Below are 20,000 nucleotides of genomic sequence, written 5' to 3'. Positions count from 1 at the left end.
GCCTTCATATCTGTAATTGTGAGGTCTAATCTATCTTGAAATATTAAAGCATTCATGAATTCTTGGAATAATGTTTCATATCAGGAGGGCAGGCTAGACATCATGCGTTCCGGCTTTGTTAAGAGCTCTCCGTAACCTGCCACTCTGCTGCTGGTAGGAGGCCAGGGAGGAGGTAGAAATCCTCCTGTGGTTTTTATTCAGCCTCTCTCACGGCTACATTCTGGGAAACACACTCTCCCACCCACATCCCCACCCATCTGATCGCCTTCCTTTGCTTCCACTAGGAGAATAACGAGACAAGAGAAGGTCTTGTCGAGCTGCCTTCCCCATCTTTTATATCTCCTCCAGCATGTCCACGTGTCTTTAAATGGTGTCTCACCTTTAATTGGTCCGGCACACAGATAAGATATCTGTAAGAAGACCGGCAGGTTAGCCTGCTTCTGCTAAAAATAAAAAAGGCAAAAGCACTAAAGAAAATATGTGTGAGAAGATAGGAGGGATGGAGACGGTGAGGCAGAGCCAGGGAGATAAGTGAAGAATCATTTAGACAGCTAAAAATGGACCAGAGTCAAAAGATTCAGGAGAATGGATTTTTTTTTTTTTTACAAAACTAGCTCTTGGTAAAACTACCGAAGTCTAACAAAAAAAACGACTACAGTTTGTCAAAGAATTTCGTGAAATCAAAGTCGTTATTGTAGTCTTTTGTGTTTTGGAAGTGAATGAAATGCAAATGTACGCATAACTGATCTATATCAATACACCCAATATTGATATGACCTAGACACATATCCAATAACCTCATGATCATTTACAACAAAAAATGTGCTTGCAATTAAAAGTTTCCTTTGAAATCCTTCTGGTCATGGAAACTAGATGAGGATGATAAAGATGATGATAATGAACTCACCAAGCCTACACAGGGGCTGTACCGATTGGTTGGCTGATCCATCCATCATACATCTAGATGGAAACTGCCACTTGTGATCACACAATTGTATAGTCTTTGGCTTGTAATGGCCAAACACACCTGCTGGAAAATAGGGGCTCTTTGAAACAAACCTTCTGATAACCTGGATAAACTACCAGGTCACGTTACACAGTGTGAGTTTGGCAAAATACAAGAGATTCAAAACTACTAAATGATGCAAAGCATGCCTCAAACAACAGGAGTACCAGTGGCGTGCCAGCGCAGTGCTTTGGTGAACGAGAGGCTCTGTGGTCTTGAAGGAAGTGAAAGTAGGACAGACGGGAACACAGAGCTCCCCCAGAACACCCTAAAGACCCTTGGAACAGGAACAGGAACAGGCAGGCCAAAACACGGACGAATCCTCAGAGTGAGACGATGCCAACACGGCTCCAGTGACTCAAAGTGATCCAAATAAATGATGAACACACGCGGGTGCGTCTATGAGAATGTAACTGTAACTCTATGTGTGTGTCTTTGTGTGGTTGAATGTGTGCGTGCATGTGTGTGAGTGTCTCCGTATTTAGAGCCAGATTCAGGCTAATTGTAGGCATAAGCTAAGATTTATTATTACACAGCTTGGTCGAAAACTCGATGCTGATTGGTCTATTACAGTCTTTAGCGGTCTGTTATTACTGAAACGCCGACCGCTGCTGTGAACAACATAGGGTTGCTATGGATACTATTTCCAATTTTGAAATGCAACAGAAAATTGCTTTTTTGTTTTTTCAATTTGTAAGCAATTTTTAGTTGTCGTATCTAAGTAGCCATGCGTCAGGGTCCTTTATCACCCTGTTGTGGATTATTTAATCAATCAATAATGTCTTGGTTGCTGTGGATTATACATTACATGCATTTCTAGAGGATGTACACAAGTGCCCTGGTAAAACTACAGGAAGTGCAGAGGTAAACAAACAGGAAACCCCAGGTAAAGTGTAAGGCAAGAGGTGGCGTCAGGGATGTTGCCAGGTGTCCAGAGGGAGGTTTAGCCTTTGGGTGAAGGCAGGCCAGTATCTCTGATCTCTGAGTCAGATGGACTCTTCTCAACAGAATAGAATGAAAGAGATGTATCTGAACCTGTCTGCTTCCTCCTCAAAGAGGGGGAGACAGTGTGTGTGCATTTCTGTGCGTGTGCATGTGCGTGTGTGTGTGTGAGGTTTGTGTGTGCGCGTGCGTGAGCGTTTGATACTTATGACTGAGGTTCTCAGACTCCCTTATCTGCTCTCCCAGATGTAACACACTACGAGTGTGTAGTGTGTGTTTATTTGCGCACCAGTGCTTCTGTGGTTGCATGTGTGTGGGTAAGGGTGTGCGCGTGTGAAAGTGTCTGTGTGTTGGAGAAAAACAAAGTAGACTATTGAGTGGGTGCATTGTGTGTGCTTTAGCAAGATGTACTTTTTATAAGTGTTTGTGTCTATGTTCAATCTGCAGTTTCAACACAGCTATCTGTACTAAAGATATCCTTCCCTCCCACTGTGTGTGTGTGTGTCTGTGTGTTTGTGTGTGTGTATGTGTGTTGAAAGGACATTGATGAGATTGTTTTATTACTATTCTTGATGAGTCGGTTCGCTAGCGTGGCTAATGCAGGATTAGGTTCTGGCTACACCCAAGAGAAGCACGTGTGTCCAACTCACGACCCTGGTCCCGTATCAGGCCCTGGGGCCAGATCAGGCCTTCTGCCAGAGCCTATCCCTCGGTAAACACATAAATTCCTCTTCTCATTATTTCCACATGATTGTGCACACAAATCATGTCCATGTGAACACACAGACACACACACACACACACACAGACGCACACACACACACACACACACACACACACACACACACACACACACACACACACACACGCACACACACACACACCTAATTTACAGTAGTACAGGTTGTGGGGCTATGGTTAATTCCTCATTCGTCTTTCAGTGAGGACTTAAATGAATTTAGGGAATTTAGTTTCTGATTACGTCCATATTAGATTCAATGATTAGAATAGACTCGGTTTAGGAGTAGAAGGTGGCCTGGTGGCTCTGGAGACGTTGGTTCGATTCCCGCCTCGAGTCTGTGTGTTTGCATACTCCGATACCCTGCCAAAGGGCTGTGAGCGGTGCGCTGTGTGTGTGATTGGCGTCCTACGGCGTCTAGCCATCGCTTGAAAACACAGACAGTGTATCCAGTGTGCAGTTCCAACGCAAGTATTTGTACTTAAAATAACATTTCCTTCCACACTGTTCCATTGAGGAGACATCAATGAGATTGTTATTATAATTCTCAATCCATGAGTCTGTTCGCTAGCGAGGCGAATGCAGGATTAGCCTCCTGGCTACAGCCAGGAGCACATGTGTCAACCACAAGGCCCGGAGGCCAGATCAGGCCCTCTGCCAGAGTCTAACCGGCCTGCTTAATCATTAGAGTGTTCAAAAAGTGTTGGCCACCATCTCCAGCTCCCACGCTGCGGGGTACTACAAGTCCCAGCAAGCATTGCAAACTTGCTGTGGGCTGAATCGCAGCACCTGTTATCTCGCCCACCCGCCCATGCCTTGGCGTATGCTATATTCAAGGATGCACTTGAATATCAGCCCCACTGAGTGTCACAGTAGCAACATTTACTTTGTGGTAAATGGTAAATGGACTGCCTTTATACAGCGCTTTTATAATCAGTGGCCACTGAAAGCACTTTTCAATATTGCCTAACATTCATCCATTCGTGTACACATTCACACACCGACGGCGGTGTCAGCCACACAAGGCGACAGCCAGCTCGTCGGGAGCAGTTAGGGTGAGGTGTCTTGCTCAGGGACACCTCGACACGCTAGGAGGAGCCGGGGATCGAACTAGAAACATTCCGGTAACCACTCAACCGGCTCTACCTCCTGAACTACATGCCGCCCATCTGCTGTGGTGCATTCAGTTGGACTTCTGCTTTTCCAACGGCGACGTTGTAAAATAACAGCAGCTGAAGAGGCAGCCATGGGATTCCTTGCTGAAGTAACACACCACAGTCTGCTGAACGGCACATTGAGTTTTAAAAAAGCTCCCAGACTGATCATTAGAGATGAGAATGTTGGATGCACATAGCACTTGGTCAAAAGAAAAGTAGATCTGATGATGGTGTGGGAGTCATGGCACACCTCAAACAGGACACACCTACATCAAATTATGTAGTTGATAAAAAGGTTTGGTTTCACTTTGTCCCTTCAAAGTTAGAGATTATTTTCTTGTTAAATACCCATTATTTATCAAATAGGTCTACTCATCTTTTAATAATATCTTTATATATTAGGGGTGCCTTCAGCAAAGATTTGGCAGCGTCGAATATATTCATATTCGACGCTGCCAAATCTTTGCTATATTCAACGAATATGAATATTCGTTAGGCTAGACACAGCGTGGACTGATCGTCAAATAAGATACAAGATGTTATTTTATATATGCGACTCAATTATGCCTAATTCATGGTGACTTTGGCGAGGTTAAACAGCTTTAAAATAATTAATTGTCTTATAAGCGTTTTTCAAGCTGTCTGCAGGCCAGGTTCAGCAGCTAAATCACCTTTACGAACAAATTAAATTCGTAATGTATAACCACCATGTGCGTTCATCTCAGCACCTGCACTTAGTCTGACAGACAATATAGGCCATCATCAGCCTTATATACTATAATACAGCCTTCTATAATGTGATGTAATTAATACCGTACATCTATGAGATTCGAAGCGTGGACAATGTCGGGTCAGAGAGCTCTGTTCTGTCTGATTCACAGTGTTGAACCGTTGATAAATGATAAAACCCTTAGATAAAGAGACAGTCTGAGCTTTTGATTACAGATTTAAAATACGATCCTATGTTTCAGCGTACAGAACAGATGCAGCACTATTTCATTTGGCAGAACCGCGAGAAAGCAACACGGATGAGCTACAGAGAGAACCACCTTCCCCAGCGGGACCGGTTTGACACCATTCTTTGTTTGGACTCGACTTTCTTTCATTCTCTTTAAATGGTTTCCAAACGCCATACTTTAGTGATTTTTTCCCCTGACATTGTGAATCCTTCTAGACCACAGTCTAGAATGTGCTTGAACGTGAAAATGAAAGTGGATAGTGCCAGCGCTGTTACACAGAGGGGTTTTCGAACCAGCAGGACATTTATTGAAACCAAAACATAACACAGCCAATTGCACACAGCAGACTGAGTCAAACCCCAACCCTCATAAAAAAACATGGTTAACTTAAGATATTTTCCTTGTAGATGCCAAGCAACGCTGTTGTATCACTCATCTATCAACCCCATCTTCCCAATGCAATATCCCTCTTTTAACACACTTTTACAGACAAGATGATTAGACGCTTTAAGACTAAGTCGATACCTGCACCATGTCTGGTCAGAACATAACTTCCAGATTTGAGACTAACCTTTGAACTCTGTACAACTGCTACCTGCTGGTTACATCATAACTTCCAGATTTGAGACTAACCTTTGACCCCTGTATACCTGCTACCTGCTGGTTACATCATAACTTCCAGATTTAAGACTAACCTTTGACCTGTTCCACTGTACTTCTCCCTGGTACCTGCTGGTTTAATCTCAGGTTCCAGCCTGGGGGCGGCCACTCATCTGTGACCTGTGACCTGTGACCTGTGACCTGTGACCTGTGACTGACCTGTCGTGGTCTCCGTTGCAGAGCGCCCGTACGGGGATCTTGAAGGCCTGCCAAACGGGGTTCAGCGTGTTCTTCACCACCTCCGTCTTGTGGCAGATGGTGAACCTGCACGCACACACACACACACACACACACACACACACAGAGTTCAGGTCATAGACTTAATATCCACACATGCTGAACACAGTCGCTGCAGTTCCAAGGTCAGAGGTCGGCTTTGTGTGGAGGCCTGGGGAAGGAGGGAGGAGGGAGGGAGGAGGGAGGAGGGAGGGAGGAGGGAGGGAGGGGGGAGGGAGGAGGGAGGGAAGGAGGGGGAGGGAGGAGGGAGGGAGGAGGGAGGGAGGGAGGAGGGAGGGGGGGAGGGAGGAGGGAGGGAGGAGGGAGGAGGGAGGGGGAGGGAGGAGAGAGGGAGGAGGAAGGGGGGAGGGAGGGAGGGAGGAGGGAGGGAGGGAGGGAGGGAGGAGGGAGGGGGGAGGGAGGAGGGAGGGAGGGAGGAGGGAGAGAGGAGGGAGGAGGGAGGAGGGAGGAGGGAGGGAGGGAGGAGGGAGGAGGGAGGAGGGAGGGAGGAGGGAGGAGGGATGGCTGGGTGGGTGGGAGGTATGGAGGACGGAGACTCACGATCCATCTTCATTGCTCCGATAGAAGACCAGGAACGGATCAGACTTGCCAAAAAAGTCCTTCTTGTCCAGCTTGTTCCCGCAGAACTGCATCAGAACTGACTCCTACACACAGACAGACAGAGAGACAGACAGAGAGAGAGACTGGTATCATTAGTGAATCCTACACACAGACACAGACCTTTATCATTAATGACTCCGACAGACAGACAGACAGACAGACAGACAAACAGACAGACAGACAGACAGACAGGTATCATTAGTGAATCCTACACACAGACACAGACCTTTATCATTAATGACTCCGACAGACAGACAGACAGACAGACAGACAGACAGACAGGTATCATTAATGAATCCTACACACAGACAGACAGAGAGACAGACCTTTATCATTAATGACTCCGACAGACAGACAGACAGACAGACAGACAGACAGACAGACAGACAGTTATCATTAATGACTCCTACACACAGACAGATAGAGAGTCAGACCTATCATTAACGACTCCTTAAGACAGACACATAGACAACTGTCCCTTTCAGACAGACAGATCTGTATCATAACTGTCTCTATAATATTGAGAGACCGACAGACAGACAGGCATATACAGTAGAGAGACTGTGATGAAGACCGACAAGCAGATAGACAGACAAGCAGAAAGACAAGCAGAAAGACAGACTTGCAGAGACACAAGCAGATGGACAGGAATATAGATGGACAAAAAGAGAGACATACAAGCAGATGCACAGAAGATAGACAGACGACCAGAAAGGCAGATGAAAAGACAGACAAGCAGACATACAGACAAGCAGAAAGACAGACAACCAGGCAGACAGACAAGCAGATGGACGGACTGGCAGACAGACACGCAGCCTGGCAGATAGCTGGATAGATACGGTCAAACTCACCCTGCAATTGCTCAATTCCTCTGCCTTTATGATGACGGTGCCACACTTCTTTCCTGGGATCCCCCTGAGAACCACAGGAGATACAGTCCATCAGTTAAACACACTTCTTCCCTGGGATCCCCCTGAGAACCACAGGAGGTACAGACCTTCAGTTAAACACACTTCCTGTCCCCAGTAGAGCGACCACCCGATTAAACACACTTCCTGTTCCCGGACCACTAGAGTAAACACACTTCCTGTTCCCGGAACACCAGATTAAACACACTTCCTGTTCCCGGAACACCAGAGTAAACACACTTCATGTCCCCCGGTAGCGCTGAACACCAGAGTAAACACACTTTCTGTTCCCGGTACACCAGAGTAAACACACTTCATGTCCCCCGGTAGAGCGGAACACCATATTAAACAAATTTCCTGTTCCCGGAACACCAGATTAGACTCACTTCCTGTCCCCCAGTAGAGCAGAACACCAGATTAGACTTACTTCTTGTCCCCGGTAGAATTCCAAGGGCGGTGGAACAGCGATTTAGGCATCCTGTACGCCTCTTCCTCGGTAAACCTAGTTATTCATTTATTAATTATTCATTAATAAAGTTGTATCAATCTATCCAGTCATATTATAATGAGGTATGACTATGACTAGAACTCATATTATAATATGACTAGGACATATCATACTAGAATTAGACAGACTTTGGCCAGGCCATTGGGCCCAAAGTATTGAATGCATTCAGTAAGGAGAAGGAGGGGGCAGCCCTCTTGCTCAAGGATGCCTACAGCAAGCCTGAGGACACTAATTAGTTAGGACAATTAATATATTATAATATGACTACATCTGAGCTGCTCAGCTGGGGGACTTCAAACGAAAGGGAGAACCAGAGTCTGTGTTTCTTTGTAGGCAGAGGAGCAGGGAACGGGAGTATTGTTTTGGGTTTTAGTGTGGAGATGCAGGGACCGAATGAGAGCCTGCAGAGCCAAACGCTTCGCAAGTGGCCAGCCTAATGTCCTCAGGCTGGCTGTGGGTACCCTAGAGCAAGATGGCTGAACCCTACCAACTCCTCAAAGAATACATTCAACACTTTGGACCCTAATGGCTTGGCAAAAGAGTCTAGCATGATTCTAGAATCTAGAGTGTAGATACATTATATCTACAGCGTCTGGTATAATACTAGTCCTGTAAACTGTATCAGTCGGGGGATAAAACACAACATTAGTCCCTGATTGAATCGTGTGACTTTTATTACAGCCTTGAAAAATTGGACGCACCGCCGTCCTGCGTAAGCCAATGTCAAAGTCAGCTTTATTCAATTCCAAAATATGCGCCAAACTAATAGAGGAATCAAAATTGTGTTTGTCTCTGACCCACGGTTTAAATAGGTGAAAAGGGTAAAATGAGGTAAAATAAAATAAGTAATATTTACAACAAATAAATTCTAAATAGTGCAAAATAGTTCAGACTACTGCAAAGGTAAGGCAGAAGAAAACGGTTTACATAAAATAAAGTTTCAAAAGTAAATGGATTGAAATGTGCAATATGAGGAACATAATGGTTTCGAAGTCCAGAGTTCTTGGGGGCAAATTGGGAGGGGGGTTTCAGAGTCCAGAGTTCGTGTGGACAGAGGGGAGGGAAGGGAGAGAGGGTAGAGAGTTGAGCTTCCCGACAGCCTTGTCGCAAAAGCTGTTTCCCAGTCTGGTTGAGCCGGCACAGAGGCCGCGGTACCGTCTCCCAGATGGCAGGAGGCCGAAGGGGCTGTGTGAGGGGTGGCTGGGGTCACCCACAACGCTGGTGGCTTTGCGGGTGCGTCACAGTGATGCAGCTGGTCGGGATGCTCTCAATGGTGCCTCCGTAGAAGGGGCCCGTGATGGATGGGGGGGGGGGGGGGGGGGGGGGGGGGGGGGGGGGGGGGTGGTCTTGCTCTCTTCAGCTGCTGAGCCCCAGTGGGTCCAATTTGCCGCTCAGCTGCTGAGGGACGATGGTGGTGGATGCTGAGCTAACGTCTATGAACAGAATTCTGATGTATGAGTTTTTAGTGTCCAGGTAAGTGAGGGCTGGTCGAAGAGCAGAAGAGACAGCATCCTCGTGGATCTGTTACCTCGGTCTGAAAACTGGTAGGGGTCCAGGGCAAGCGGGGAGGGTGGATTTAATATGAGCCATGACTAGCCTTTCAAAGCACTTAGCACGGTAGTCATTGAAAGTGGATGGTGAGGGCTTCTTTGCAACAGGTATGATGGTGGTGGCTTTGAAGCACGATGGAACATGAGTTCAGCATCATCATCACCCTCTCAGTGAAGCACTGATGGAGCATGTCGGTGCCCAGCGAGATGTGGCAGACAAAGCATCGATACGATATGATAATGCTTTATTGTCAGAGCAAGTCTGACATTTGTCTTACAGAGTAAACTGTAACCTTCCTGAATGTTTGATGGTGGTAGATTGTACTCGGTGTTAAGGATGTGGTTGAGGTCGGAGGAAATGTTGTTAACAAACTGCAGTATGTTTTTATTGTAGGCTGATTCATACAGTTTCTGAAATGGTTGACCTACTATCTTTGAGCAGATTTTCAATTGGTGGAACAGTTTTGACTTTAAAGAAGCTTTAAAAGCAGCTATGAATAACAGCCTACAGTCAGAACGGTCTCCGCTCACCACGCACACGTCATCCCAAAGCGTATGCAATGTGGGCGTTCTCAAGGAGATATCGACCGCCGCTCAGAAGAGAGATGTCTGAAGGAGGCTCTTATGCCCTTAACAACCCTGAACTGAACATGAACATCTCCAAAAGACCCCTGCGGCGTATTCCACCACGATGGGGCTTAAAAAAAGACATGGCTATTACCAACGATTGATATATCCGGCTTTTGGAGGAAAAATTAGTCTGCATTGTAGGCTAATCATTATAGCTTGAAGAGGGTCCTCACAGTGTCCTAGAGTAGCAGAAGAGCCAGATTCTGTTGCGCGTTAATGTAAAACAGTGAAATCTGAATGCATTTGGATGTGAGATGCATGCTTAATGCAGAGTGCCGCTCAGCATGCGGCCTGACTTGTCTGCAGTATTTCATCTGCGTAATATGGAAATAAACAACTACAAGATCCATACCACTAGCCTGGCTATTACCAGACCAAGCCAATCGTAGATTGCACGTTGGTCTGGGGAAGCTGCCGTCATTTGGTGATCAACGGGCCTAGTTGAACTGACTCTATGAGCCAAGGGGAAAAGCCAGCTCGGTGATTGACTCCAGCAAAAACGTATCGGAAGCAGAAAGAAATGTATTGCTCTTCTCCAGACCCTTGTGCAGAGCGAACTCAAGTCGCAGGCAGAATGGGCGGGGCTACCCAGGCTACCATCCCACCGAACACTGCCTTAGAGCCACTTCTCACTTGCGTGACTTCCAACAATGGCTGGCTAGTCAGTCAGTCAGTCAATCCCTCACTCAGTGGTTCAGGTAAACACCTGAACCACTACACAATCCTGGCTCACCTACCTCTCTAAAGACTGTCTGTTCTGCTACAAATTTACACTTGCTTCAATATCTATTCTCATATCTCAATAAATCTCACCTCTTGTTTTGCTCGCCGGTCACATCCCAGAGTGCACACTTCATATGTTTATGGTTTCCATATTACCTCAGATAGTTCTTGATGGTACCTCTGATATTCCAGATAGTTCCTCTGAAGCAAGGCCGTAATTAGAGGCACGCAATTCTACATTCAACTCAAAACAAGCCCAGCAATAAGTGTTGAGCACGAAAGTACAAATTAGACTTCAGGATGAGGAGGTGCAAGCAAGCACACACGCACACATGCTCTATGAAAAACATATTTTATTCATGGTAATTATTTCTCTAATGTAAAAAAAAACTGACACTTGACAGGAATAATAATAAACACTCATGGAGATCACACAGACACACACACACACACACACACACACACACACACACACACACACACACACACACACACACACACACACACACACACGTTGTCTGGTTTTAATACCAGAGAGACCAGTTCTCCACTTATCCTCGCACTCCCAACTCCCACACCAGACTCCTTCACAGCCCAGCACATGTATTCACCTGTGTCTGTGTGTCTGTGTGTGTGCGTCTGTGTGAGACACTTAATATGCACAGTTAACGCTACGCAAGAGATTTGAGTGTCCTTAGTAAATCTGTGAATAACTGCAGCCAACCTCATCCTGTGTCATCGGGACATGGAGGCTGGGACTTCTTGAAGGGAGGAACGCAGAGGGGGTGTGAGGGAAGAGAGGATATCGAGGGGAGGAGTCAGAGCTAGGGGGGGGGGACCAATTAACCTGGGCAGGTGTGGAGCTGTAGAGCTCATTATACGGTGCTCACGAAGAGACACTCTACACAGAACAGCCTGGGTTCACCGGACTGGAGAGACGAGGAGGGCTGACACAGAGAGAGAGAGAGAGAGAGAGAGAGAGAGAGAGAGAGAGAGAGACTCTAGATAAAGACTTGTTTCCCTGAGTGGACTCTGAATATTCAAGGGGTTTGTAAGAAGGAAGGCTAGTGTCGTTATCACGAGTCAAATGAGAACATTTTTATCAATAATGAAATGCAAATTGAATGCAAAACAACGGGCTTGAATTCTCTGTTTTACCCAGACTCAGCCAGGGTAAAGACCCCTGCTGATGAGAAACACCGAAACGACGGACCATTGTTACCGACGCAAAAAGGACAATGCAAGAAACAGGTCCAGTGGTTCATGTTTGTTATCAATACTATTCCACCTATCCAAAACAGAGGAACCGCTCTGAACCAGAATAATCGGAATGCTGCGGCAACGATTCGACCCTCAGGATGAGTTTAACCCTATTGGTTTGACTCCCAGGAAACGGTTCTAGGTCCGAACTCCGATGGCCTCGGTCCCCAGTAGAGCCGGATTAACTATAGAGCCTACTGGCTCTTTAAATGAACCACACCTTGAAGGTGTCCCTGGTATATGTATATACGTAACATTGGAGAGACGGTCTGTTTAAATGTACTTTTGCATGATTTACTTATTTTTGTCAGAGCATTTGATTTAATTATGGCCATCAAGATGTGAGGACAATTTCAATGAATATGACATTGATTCTTAGATAAATTGCCCATCCTAGCTTTAATTTGTGCTTAACAATATTTTAAGCAGCAGTTTGAAATCTCAACACATGCCTTGATTTCTCTTTAGGAATCAATCAAGTATTATCACCTTTTCTAACGGTGTTTTAATTACCTAGGTGTTTAACCGTAATATTACCTATTCTAAAGGAGAGGTTTATAGAAATGTATGCTAATCCTATTAGTACACAAGTGTGTGGTTATTCTCTCTCTCTCTCTCTCTCTCTCTCCCTCCCTCTCCCTCTCTCTCTCTCTCCCCCTCTCCCTCTCTCTCTCTCCCTCCCTCTCCCTCTCTCTCTCTCTCTCTCTCTCTCTCTCTCCAGTCTCTCTGCATTTCTGATTCTTGTCTCTCTCTTTCTATGTCTGTCACTCGCTCTTTGTCTGATTGAACAATGTAATTAGCCATAATTAGTGTTCATTAGGGTGGGAGAGGTTTCCCCGTCAGGTGCTTGCTCTCGCGCATGTACACACACATACTTATGTGCACACACACAAACACACCCACACACTCAGTGGGAATTGCAACTACTTTTGGGCCTTGAGAGAGTCTTAAGAGGAGACTTAAGTGAGAAGACCTGGGTCTGCAAGACTCCGGACTCGTCTGTCGAGGCTCCACTAAAACCACATTGTTCCGTGGCTACTGAGCTTGACTTCTTTTTTTTCATGGCGCAGTCTAAATGACTGCGGCATGTAAAACATTTCTCAAGAGAAATAAAACGTTGTGTCAGACATTTTAGATTGCATGCAGAGCTGATTTTATCGTAACATTCATCGTCTTTCATTCTGTCCTTCATTTTGGAGGACAAAAGATGACATATTCAAGTATTAATTAAACTGATTTATTCATACGTTTTGCTGAGGTGTGTACTTCAATTTTCCTAAAGGTTTTCAACAATGTTCAAACCCAGATAAATCTGTTATATTATTCAAGGTTCCAGATTGGATGTCTCTCAGGCTGACTCCATGAACAGGATGTCTTACAGGCTGACTATGAACTGGATGTCTTACAGGCTGACTCTATGAACAGGATGTCTTACAGGCTGACTATGAACTGGATGTCTTACAGGCTGACTCTATGAACAGGATGTCTTACAGGCTGACTCTATGAAGAGGATGTCTTACAGGCTGACTATGAACAGGATGTCTTACAGGCTGACTATGAACAGGATTTCTTACAGGCTGACTCTATGAACAGCATGTCTTACAGGCTGCCTCTATGAACAGCATGTCTTACAGGCTGACTATGAACAGGATCTTACAGGCTGACTCTAGTTCCATGTTGTGAACAGGAGGAACGCGGTGTGGTCTCGGTGCGGGGCCGAGACCTGGTGCCTAATGGCTGACAGGCGGCTGAGCGGAGGGGAGGATCTGCTGCTGAATGGAAGATGCTCTCAGCAGCAGGGAGGGTGATGGGAGGCCAATACTGCCTCCAGCACCTAATGGCTCAACGGATGTGTTTGTGTGTGTGTGTGTGTGTGTGTGTGTGTATATCTCTATGTGTGTGTGTGTGTGTCTATGTGTGTGTGTGTCTCTATGTGTGTGTGTGTATGAGTGCCTCTATGTGTGTGTGTGTGTGTGTCCCTATGTGTGTGTCTCTATGTGTGTGCGCATTCCTCAAAGTGCAAAAGGATGTTATCTCTTTCCAAGAGCTTTCCCTTGTGACCACACGAATGCACACACACACACACACACACACACACACACACACACACACACACACACACACACACACACACACACACACACACACACACACACAGAGGTCGGCCCTCCCTTCCTCTCTCCCTCTCTGATTGGGGGACCTGTCATCGCCATGGCGACAGCTGCTCAAGTGGTTGATGGAGCTCCTCTGAAATGAAGCCAAGGGATGCCTGTCACACACCGACGTGTTTATACATGGGCGCACACACGCACGCACACGCGCGCACACACACACCAGTGAACCGAGGTGAAGGTATTTTCTCATCCTAAACCGTGGTTTGCTGTAAACGCAGCCGACTGCGACTGGAACCGCCGCTGGGAAGCAGAATACAACAACGCCCGTGTCTGCTTCCCAACCCGTGGTTATAAAATGGAGACCCCCCCCCTTCTGGCCATTTACAATCCTCCTTAGGCTAAAACACATATCCTTACTCGTCATAGTCTTAATTAAGCCTTTTCATCTTCAGAAGAAACCACAGCCATGAAATGAGTTATTGCAGGCCTATGCTGCGTTGTGTTTCCTGCCGAATACAACAATGGCTTTAAAAGTAATTAATTTCGAGGGGAGATTTGCAGACGACCATAATTGCCACCGTTGCCTAAATGGTTTAAAGCCTTAACAGCATGCAGGGAAGTGCAAACTATTATCAGCATTTAGGTTGGATTAATTAATTTGGATTAACAAACCCAACAACCAAATGCAAATGTATGACTTCATAGCATAAAATAGTAAAAGAGAAATATATGGGCAAAATAAAGACCAATTAGCCTGTGAACACAAACTACTAAGACAATAGGAGCAGACTCAGGCTATAATAAAACACCCATCTTATTGATGAATGAATGAGAATTAAACGTGCATGAAATGTTAATAAAAACCTGTCCATCCAACAAGGATAACAAATAACAAGATAATCAGAAAGAAATGATGGATAGGGTATAAGGGAATTAAAGGATGCAATGCAGAAATCAAACTAAATATTTCGGAGGGCACACAAGAGAAAGCTGTTAGCAAGGAACTAAGAAAAATATTTCACCCAACTTCCATAACAATGTATGTATTAATCAATCACCCCCATGTTATGAATACAGAAAGAAGCTCAACCACAACGTCTTACCCATTGGTTATAGTCAGGTCTCACAGGCCAAATACTCAATCCACACACCTCTTAAACACACACACACACACACACACACACACACACACACACACACACACACACACACACACACACACACACACACACACACACACACACACACACACACACACACACACACACAACACACTAACAACGTTAATCTAAGCGATGCTAGCTGCCATGTTGGTGTTTATAGTTAATATTCAGGTTGCCAGATTGTTATGTTACATTCCTCCAGCCAGAAGTGCTGTCAATCTGACCCAATTGGATTAGAGACACTTAGGGAGAGCCAAGCCAAAGGGAAAGGCTTTATCTCTGGAACGAGATAACTTGTGAAAGAGCTGAAGCTAATTCACAAAACCCCAGAATGATGTGAATCATTCTGGCTGAGAGGAATACGTGCACGTGGAATACGGGCACTCTGTTACTGTGGGATGCATGTGAGGCACCTATGTCTGACTGAACGCTAACAACAGAACTATATGCATATCCTTCGCCTGACCTTGGAAATTAAGGTGGTGTGTGTATGTGTGTGTGTGTGTGTGTGTGTGTGTGTAAGCCACTAATAGTCACAACAATTCCACATCACCGCGTCAAAAAATAACAATCTCAAATAGCAGTGAGAAATGTAATTTTCTTCATTATAGGATATAGGGCATCAACAAACACCCAGAGCCGAATCGCCCCCCACGTCACATTCATCCGCTCCTCAGGATAGGCTGGCTCTGTGAGAGGTGACCACTCACATCTCCATTTACATTTAGTGCATTTAGCGGACGCTTTTATCCAAAGCAACTTACAAAAAGTACATTTGTAAGATGCTACACGGTGCTAAGCACTATTTTTAAGTGCCAGGACGTACAACATGCAATAAGTGCGTACATGGAGTGCCACTCACCCCAGGGGCTTCTCCACACGACTGCCCAGCGAGCCAACCACCTCTCCCAGGGTGCAGCAGGCCTGACCCAGGAAGTCCTGGAAACACAGCACAGAGGGGGGGGGGGGGGGGGGGGGGGGGGGGGGGGGGGGTTAGAGAAGGAGTTAGGACATGCTACAACAGCTGAAGTTGCTTCAGCCAACAGACGAGAACAGATTTACAGATTTACATAATTGATCAGGCTACTATTTAGAAGTTTAGTAGACACTTGCATCCAAAGCAAAACACAGTTTATATATTTGTCACTAAGGGGCATTCAGCTCTAGAAGGCCTACAGTAAGACTGCAGACATCAGGGTTACTACTTACGATAAATATACAACACTAGACATATTTACATCATACATAAAACAATAACAATAGAGTAGTATTACAGTACAATACAATAACATAATACCTCACCAAAATACAATACTTAAGTGGTTCTTTTTTTTAAACTTTTTCGAATCGTTTCCAATGCCTAAACAACCCCTCTCAGTGCCACATGGCGTGCTGTCCGTCACACATCTCACTGCCAAACCTGTCCGTCTCTCTACGTCTATAGACAGCCATGCCCGTCTGGTTGTCTGGGCCTTCCAGCCTGTTTACCGCTATGAATTGAAAACGACAACGAGACCGCAAGAGATATTCCCTCAGTCCAGTGTGAACTGTCGGGGGGGAGGAGAGTTTGACCACAGCTACATTTAGACTGACCAGGGGCTGGTCTGGACAGATTCGTCCTAGTGATGTCAAATCACCTGTTGGGCTCGTCATGGCTGGTCACCAACCAATACAAAGAGAAGAGACGTAATGTGCAAATTTAACTGAAAACCCCTGGGTACTATGCATAAGTTGATTACAATACTAAAAGTCCTGGACATTGCAATTATCCAAGGCAGATAACTGGTCCATCACGGTCGCATGTGGTATCAATCTGAAACCTGGATGTGTATGTGCATATTAAACAGGTATTCCTCAATAAATTACCTTTTTTAATCTAAAATCTGGATTCAGAAAGCGTTGTAGAATTGAGATATTTCTCTTTTTTTTGAAAAAGGTCAGTGCTACTGCTTTCCACTCAATGCCTCTGTGTGTGTGTGTGTGTGTGTTTGTCTATCTGTGTGTGTGTGTGTGTGTGTGTGTGTATGTGTGTGTTTCTATTATTCTCTCCACCCTCCAGGGCTGCCAGGTGAGCAGAGGAGAGATCACCCGTTAATGGATTAACGTCGTCGCCTCGGTTCCCTGGGGCTGGAGCAGAGAATGGAAGGGAAGCCTCCACAAAGACGTTATCTCTCTCCCTCTCCTTCTCCCTCTGTCTCTCCCTCTCTCAAGCTGCACTCTCCGTCGCTCCCTCTACTGTCAGTCCTGTATGTCTCTATCCCTCTCCTCCTCCCCCTCCCCTCCCTACCTCTCGCGCTGCACACTCCGTATCTCGCTCTACTCTCAGTCCTGTATGGGTCTCTCTCTTCGCTCTCAATCTACACTCTCCATCTCTCCCTCTACTGTCAGTTCTGTGTCTCTCTCCCCCTCTCCTTCTCCTCTTCCCCCACTCCTCTTCCTTCTCTCTAACTCTCAGGCTACACTCTCCATCTCTCCCTCTACTGTCAGTCCTGTACCTCTCTCCCCCTCCCCTCTCTCTACCTCTCATGCTGCACTCTTATCCCTCGCTCTATTGTTACAGCTTTATCTCTCTCCCCCTCTCCTCTTCCCTCTATCTACCTCTCACTCTACATTCTCCATCACTCCCTCTATTGTTACAGCTTTATCTCTCTCCCCCTCTCCTCTTCCCTCTCTCTACCTCTCACTCTACACTCTCCATCTCTCCCTCGACTGTTAGTCCTGTATCTCTCTCTCGTCCCCTCACTCTACACTCTCCATCTCTCCCTCTACTGTTAGTCCTGTATCTCTCTTCCCCTCACTCTACACTCTCCGTCTCTCCCTCTACTGTTAGGAGAAGAAGAAGGAACTTTATTGCCATTGCACACGTTCAACAAAATTTTATCTCTGCATTTAAACCCTCACTTGCAACGGTAGGATCAGTGGGCAGCCACAGTGCAGCCCAGGAGAGGCTGGGGTATAACCTAACACAGACGTTTTGGTGACCAGGAGAGAAGGAAGGGAGGAAATGGCTCACCCGGAGAAAACCCTCATGGACACAGGGAGACAAACTCCAAATCTCCCAGCGTTTAACCGGGACAATCTGCTGCGATGATTACCACTAACTGGCGCTGCGCCTGAGTGCCAATCGGTTTTAATAGAAGCCTTGGTTATAATTTGTTTTATTTAATAATGCTGGGGCCACAGGCTCACACAGGGGACATGACAAGACTCTGACAACACTGGATTTTAACACGATTAGGTGTTTAACTATTGAAATACAACCTCGGAAATGTAACAATTATCGGAAGCTTGACATTTGAAGGTATGCATATATATATATAGATATGCATCTGAAGGTTAACGGTCAATGACGGTAGAAACATCAGTTGGTTAGCAGTCCATGATGCAATTATCATTCCTAATTGCTAGGAATAGTCCTTATTCCTAGTTAGCCTGCTTCCATGTAGAATATTTTATAAGCAAACGTGAACAACTTTTCCCAAGATGCAGCGGGAGGGAATCAGTTTCATCGGGCCTCAGCAGAGAGCCCGAGTCTTCTCATAGTGGCGTCTAATTGCCACTACGCTAATCACAGTTATTAATGGGCACTGTGCCGCAGCATAGCTAATAGAAGATTGTGTGTTGGTTTGATATGCTACCCTGCTGTGCTAGCCCACGAGATGATCAACATGTGTAGCGGAGGACAGATTACATTGCGCGGCTAATGGTTGCTTAATGACAAGGACGGCAACTGTGTAAACAGACACTAACGCGTAGCATTAGCATCGCGAGCCGAGACCAACCCATCAAATGGAAAAACAAACAGTAGCAAGGAAAAGGGTGGATGTTTTTCCTGAGGCTGTGACACCAACGTGGACACACAAAAAAACACAGAATTAAGACTGAACACTTGCTACTTACGTGTTTGGAAAGGTCTGCACTATTTGAGTCGACATCATACCTAGAGAATGGAGGGAGACAGAGGCAGGAGTGTATTAGAATCTTTGAAGAGTTACAAAGGACCGCTAAGAACAGAAAGACCATCAGACAATGACAGGAACAAGTGGACCTCTAAAAGGGATCAATCTCCATGAGAATTGACCCCAACAACTAAAATACAGCCATATGTTGAGTGCTTAGGACACAGAATTCACACATATATACACACACACACACACACACACACACACACACACACACACATACACACACACACACGATTAATCATTTATATTCTTCCAATTAAGTATTGATTGTCACATACATATGAATTGGAGATCCTGTTTTTACAGCTACCTTAAAATGGGTGGTCCAGAGATTCTATAGTCTATATAATGTACTCTACTCTACATACTGGGTAGCTACTATTACAACTACACTACAAACTGAGGAGCTACCACTACTCCACTACTTTGCTCTACAAACTGAGTAGCTACCACTACTCTACTCCCAGGTAGTCTTAATGCCCCCAAAGCTGGCCCCCAGCCAGGCAGCCTGTCCTCTGTAAAGCAGGGTAAACTTCGCCCTAACGTATAACTGTAATGTACATTACAGGGAAGCAAGAGAGACAGCGCACGTCCATCTCTCCTCCGTGACGCTAGGAAGCTAATGCGCGGACAAATGCATTGGCTTGCATCAGGGCGACGCATCGCTAAGCTAATAACAGAGCTGGTGTGATTGCAGGGTAATGGCGGCAAATGGTCGCTGTTAGAGGAGATGATGATGAGAGGGTCTGACATTCGCGCGCGTGCACGCGCACACACACACACACACACACAAGCACACATGCACACACGCACACACACACACACACACACACACACACACACACACACACACACACACACACTATAAATAGCACCGGG

General features: G+C 45.8%; 1 protein-coding gene across 2 annotated transcripts in view; it reads right to left on the bottom strand.

The window, feature by feature from the left end:
• Nucleotides 1-20,000, bottom strand: part of LOC307089159 (copine-8) — a 62,446-nt gene that overhangs the window by 22,184 nt on the left and 20,262 nt on the right. The window contains exons 5-10 of one of the 2 annotated variants that reach the window (XM_079755289.1): nt 19,057-19,096; nt 16,019-16,095; nt 7,636-7,710; nt 7,152-7,215; nt 6,241-6,344; nt 5,623-5,727 (exon numbers count right to left, since the gene is read on the bottom strand). In XM_079755289.1, coding sequence (XP_079611415.1) covers nt 5,623-5,727; nt 6,241-6,344; nt 7,152-7,215; nt 7,636-7,710; nt 16,019-16,095; nt 19,057-19,096 — 465 coding nt within the window. The remainder of the gene's footprint in view (nt 1-5,622; nt 5,728-6,240; nt 6,345-7,151; nt 7,216-7,635; nt 7,711-16,018; nt 16,096-19,056; nt 19,097-20,000) is intronic. The other variant, XM_079755290.1, reaches the window with a different exon arrangement.

The sequence above is a fragment of the Pollachius pollachius genome, assembly GCF_949987615.1.
Source record: "Pollachius pollachius genome assembly, chromosome: 18".
In the NCBI taxonomy this organism is placed as follows: Eukaryota; Metazoa; Chordata; class Actinopteri; order Gadiformes; family Gadidae; genus Pollachius; species Pollachius pollachius.
Note: the sequence above shows the minus strand (reverse complement) of the source record. Positions and strands in the feature narration are given on the sequence as shown.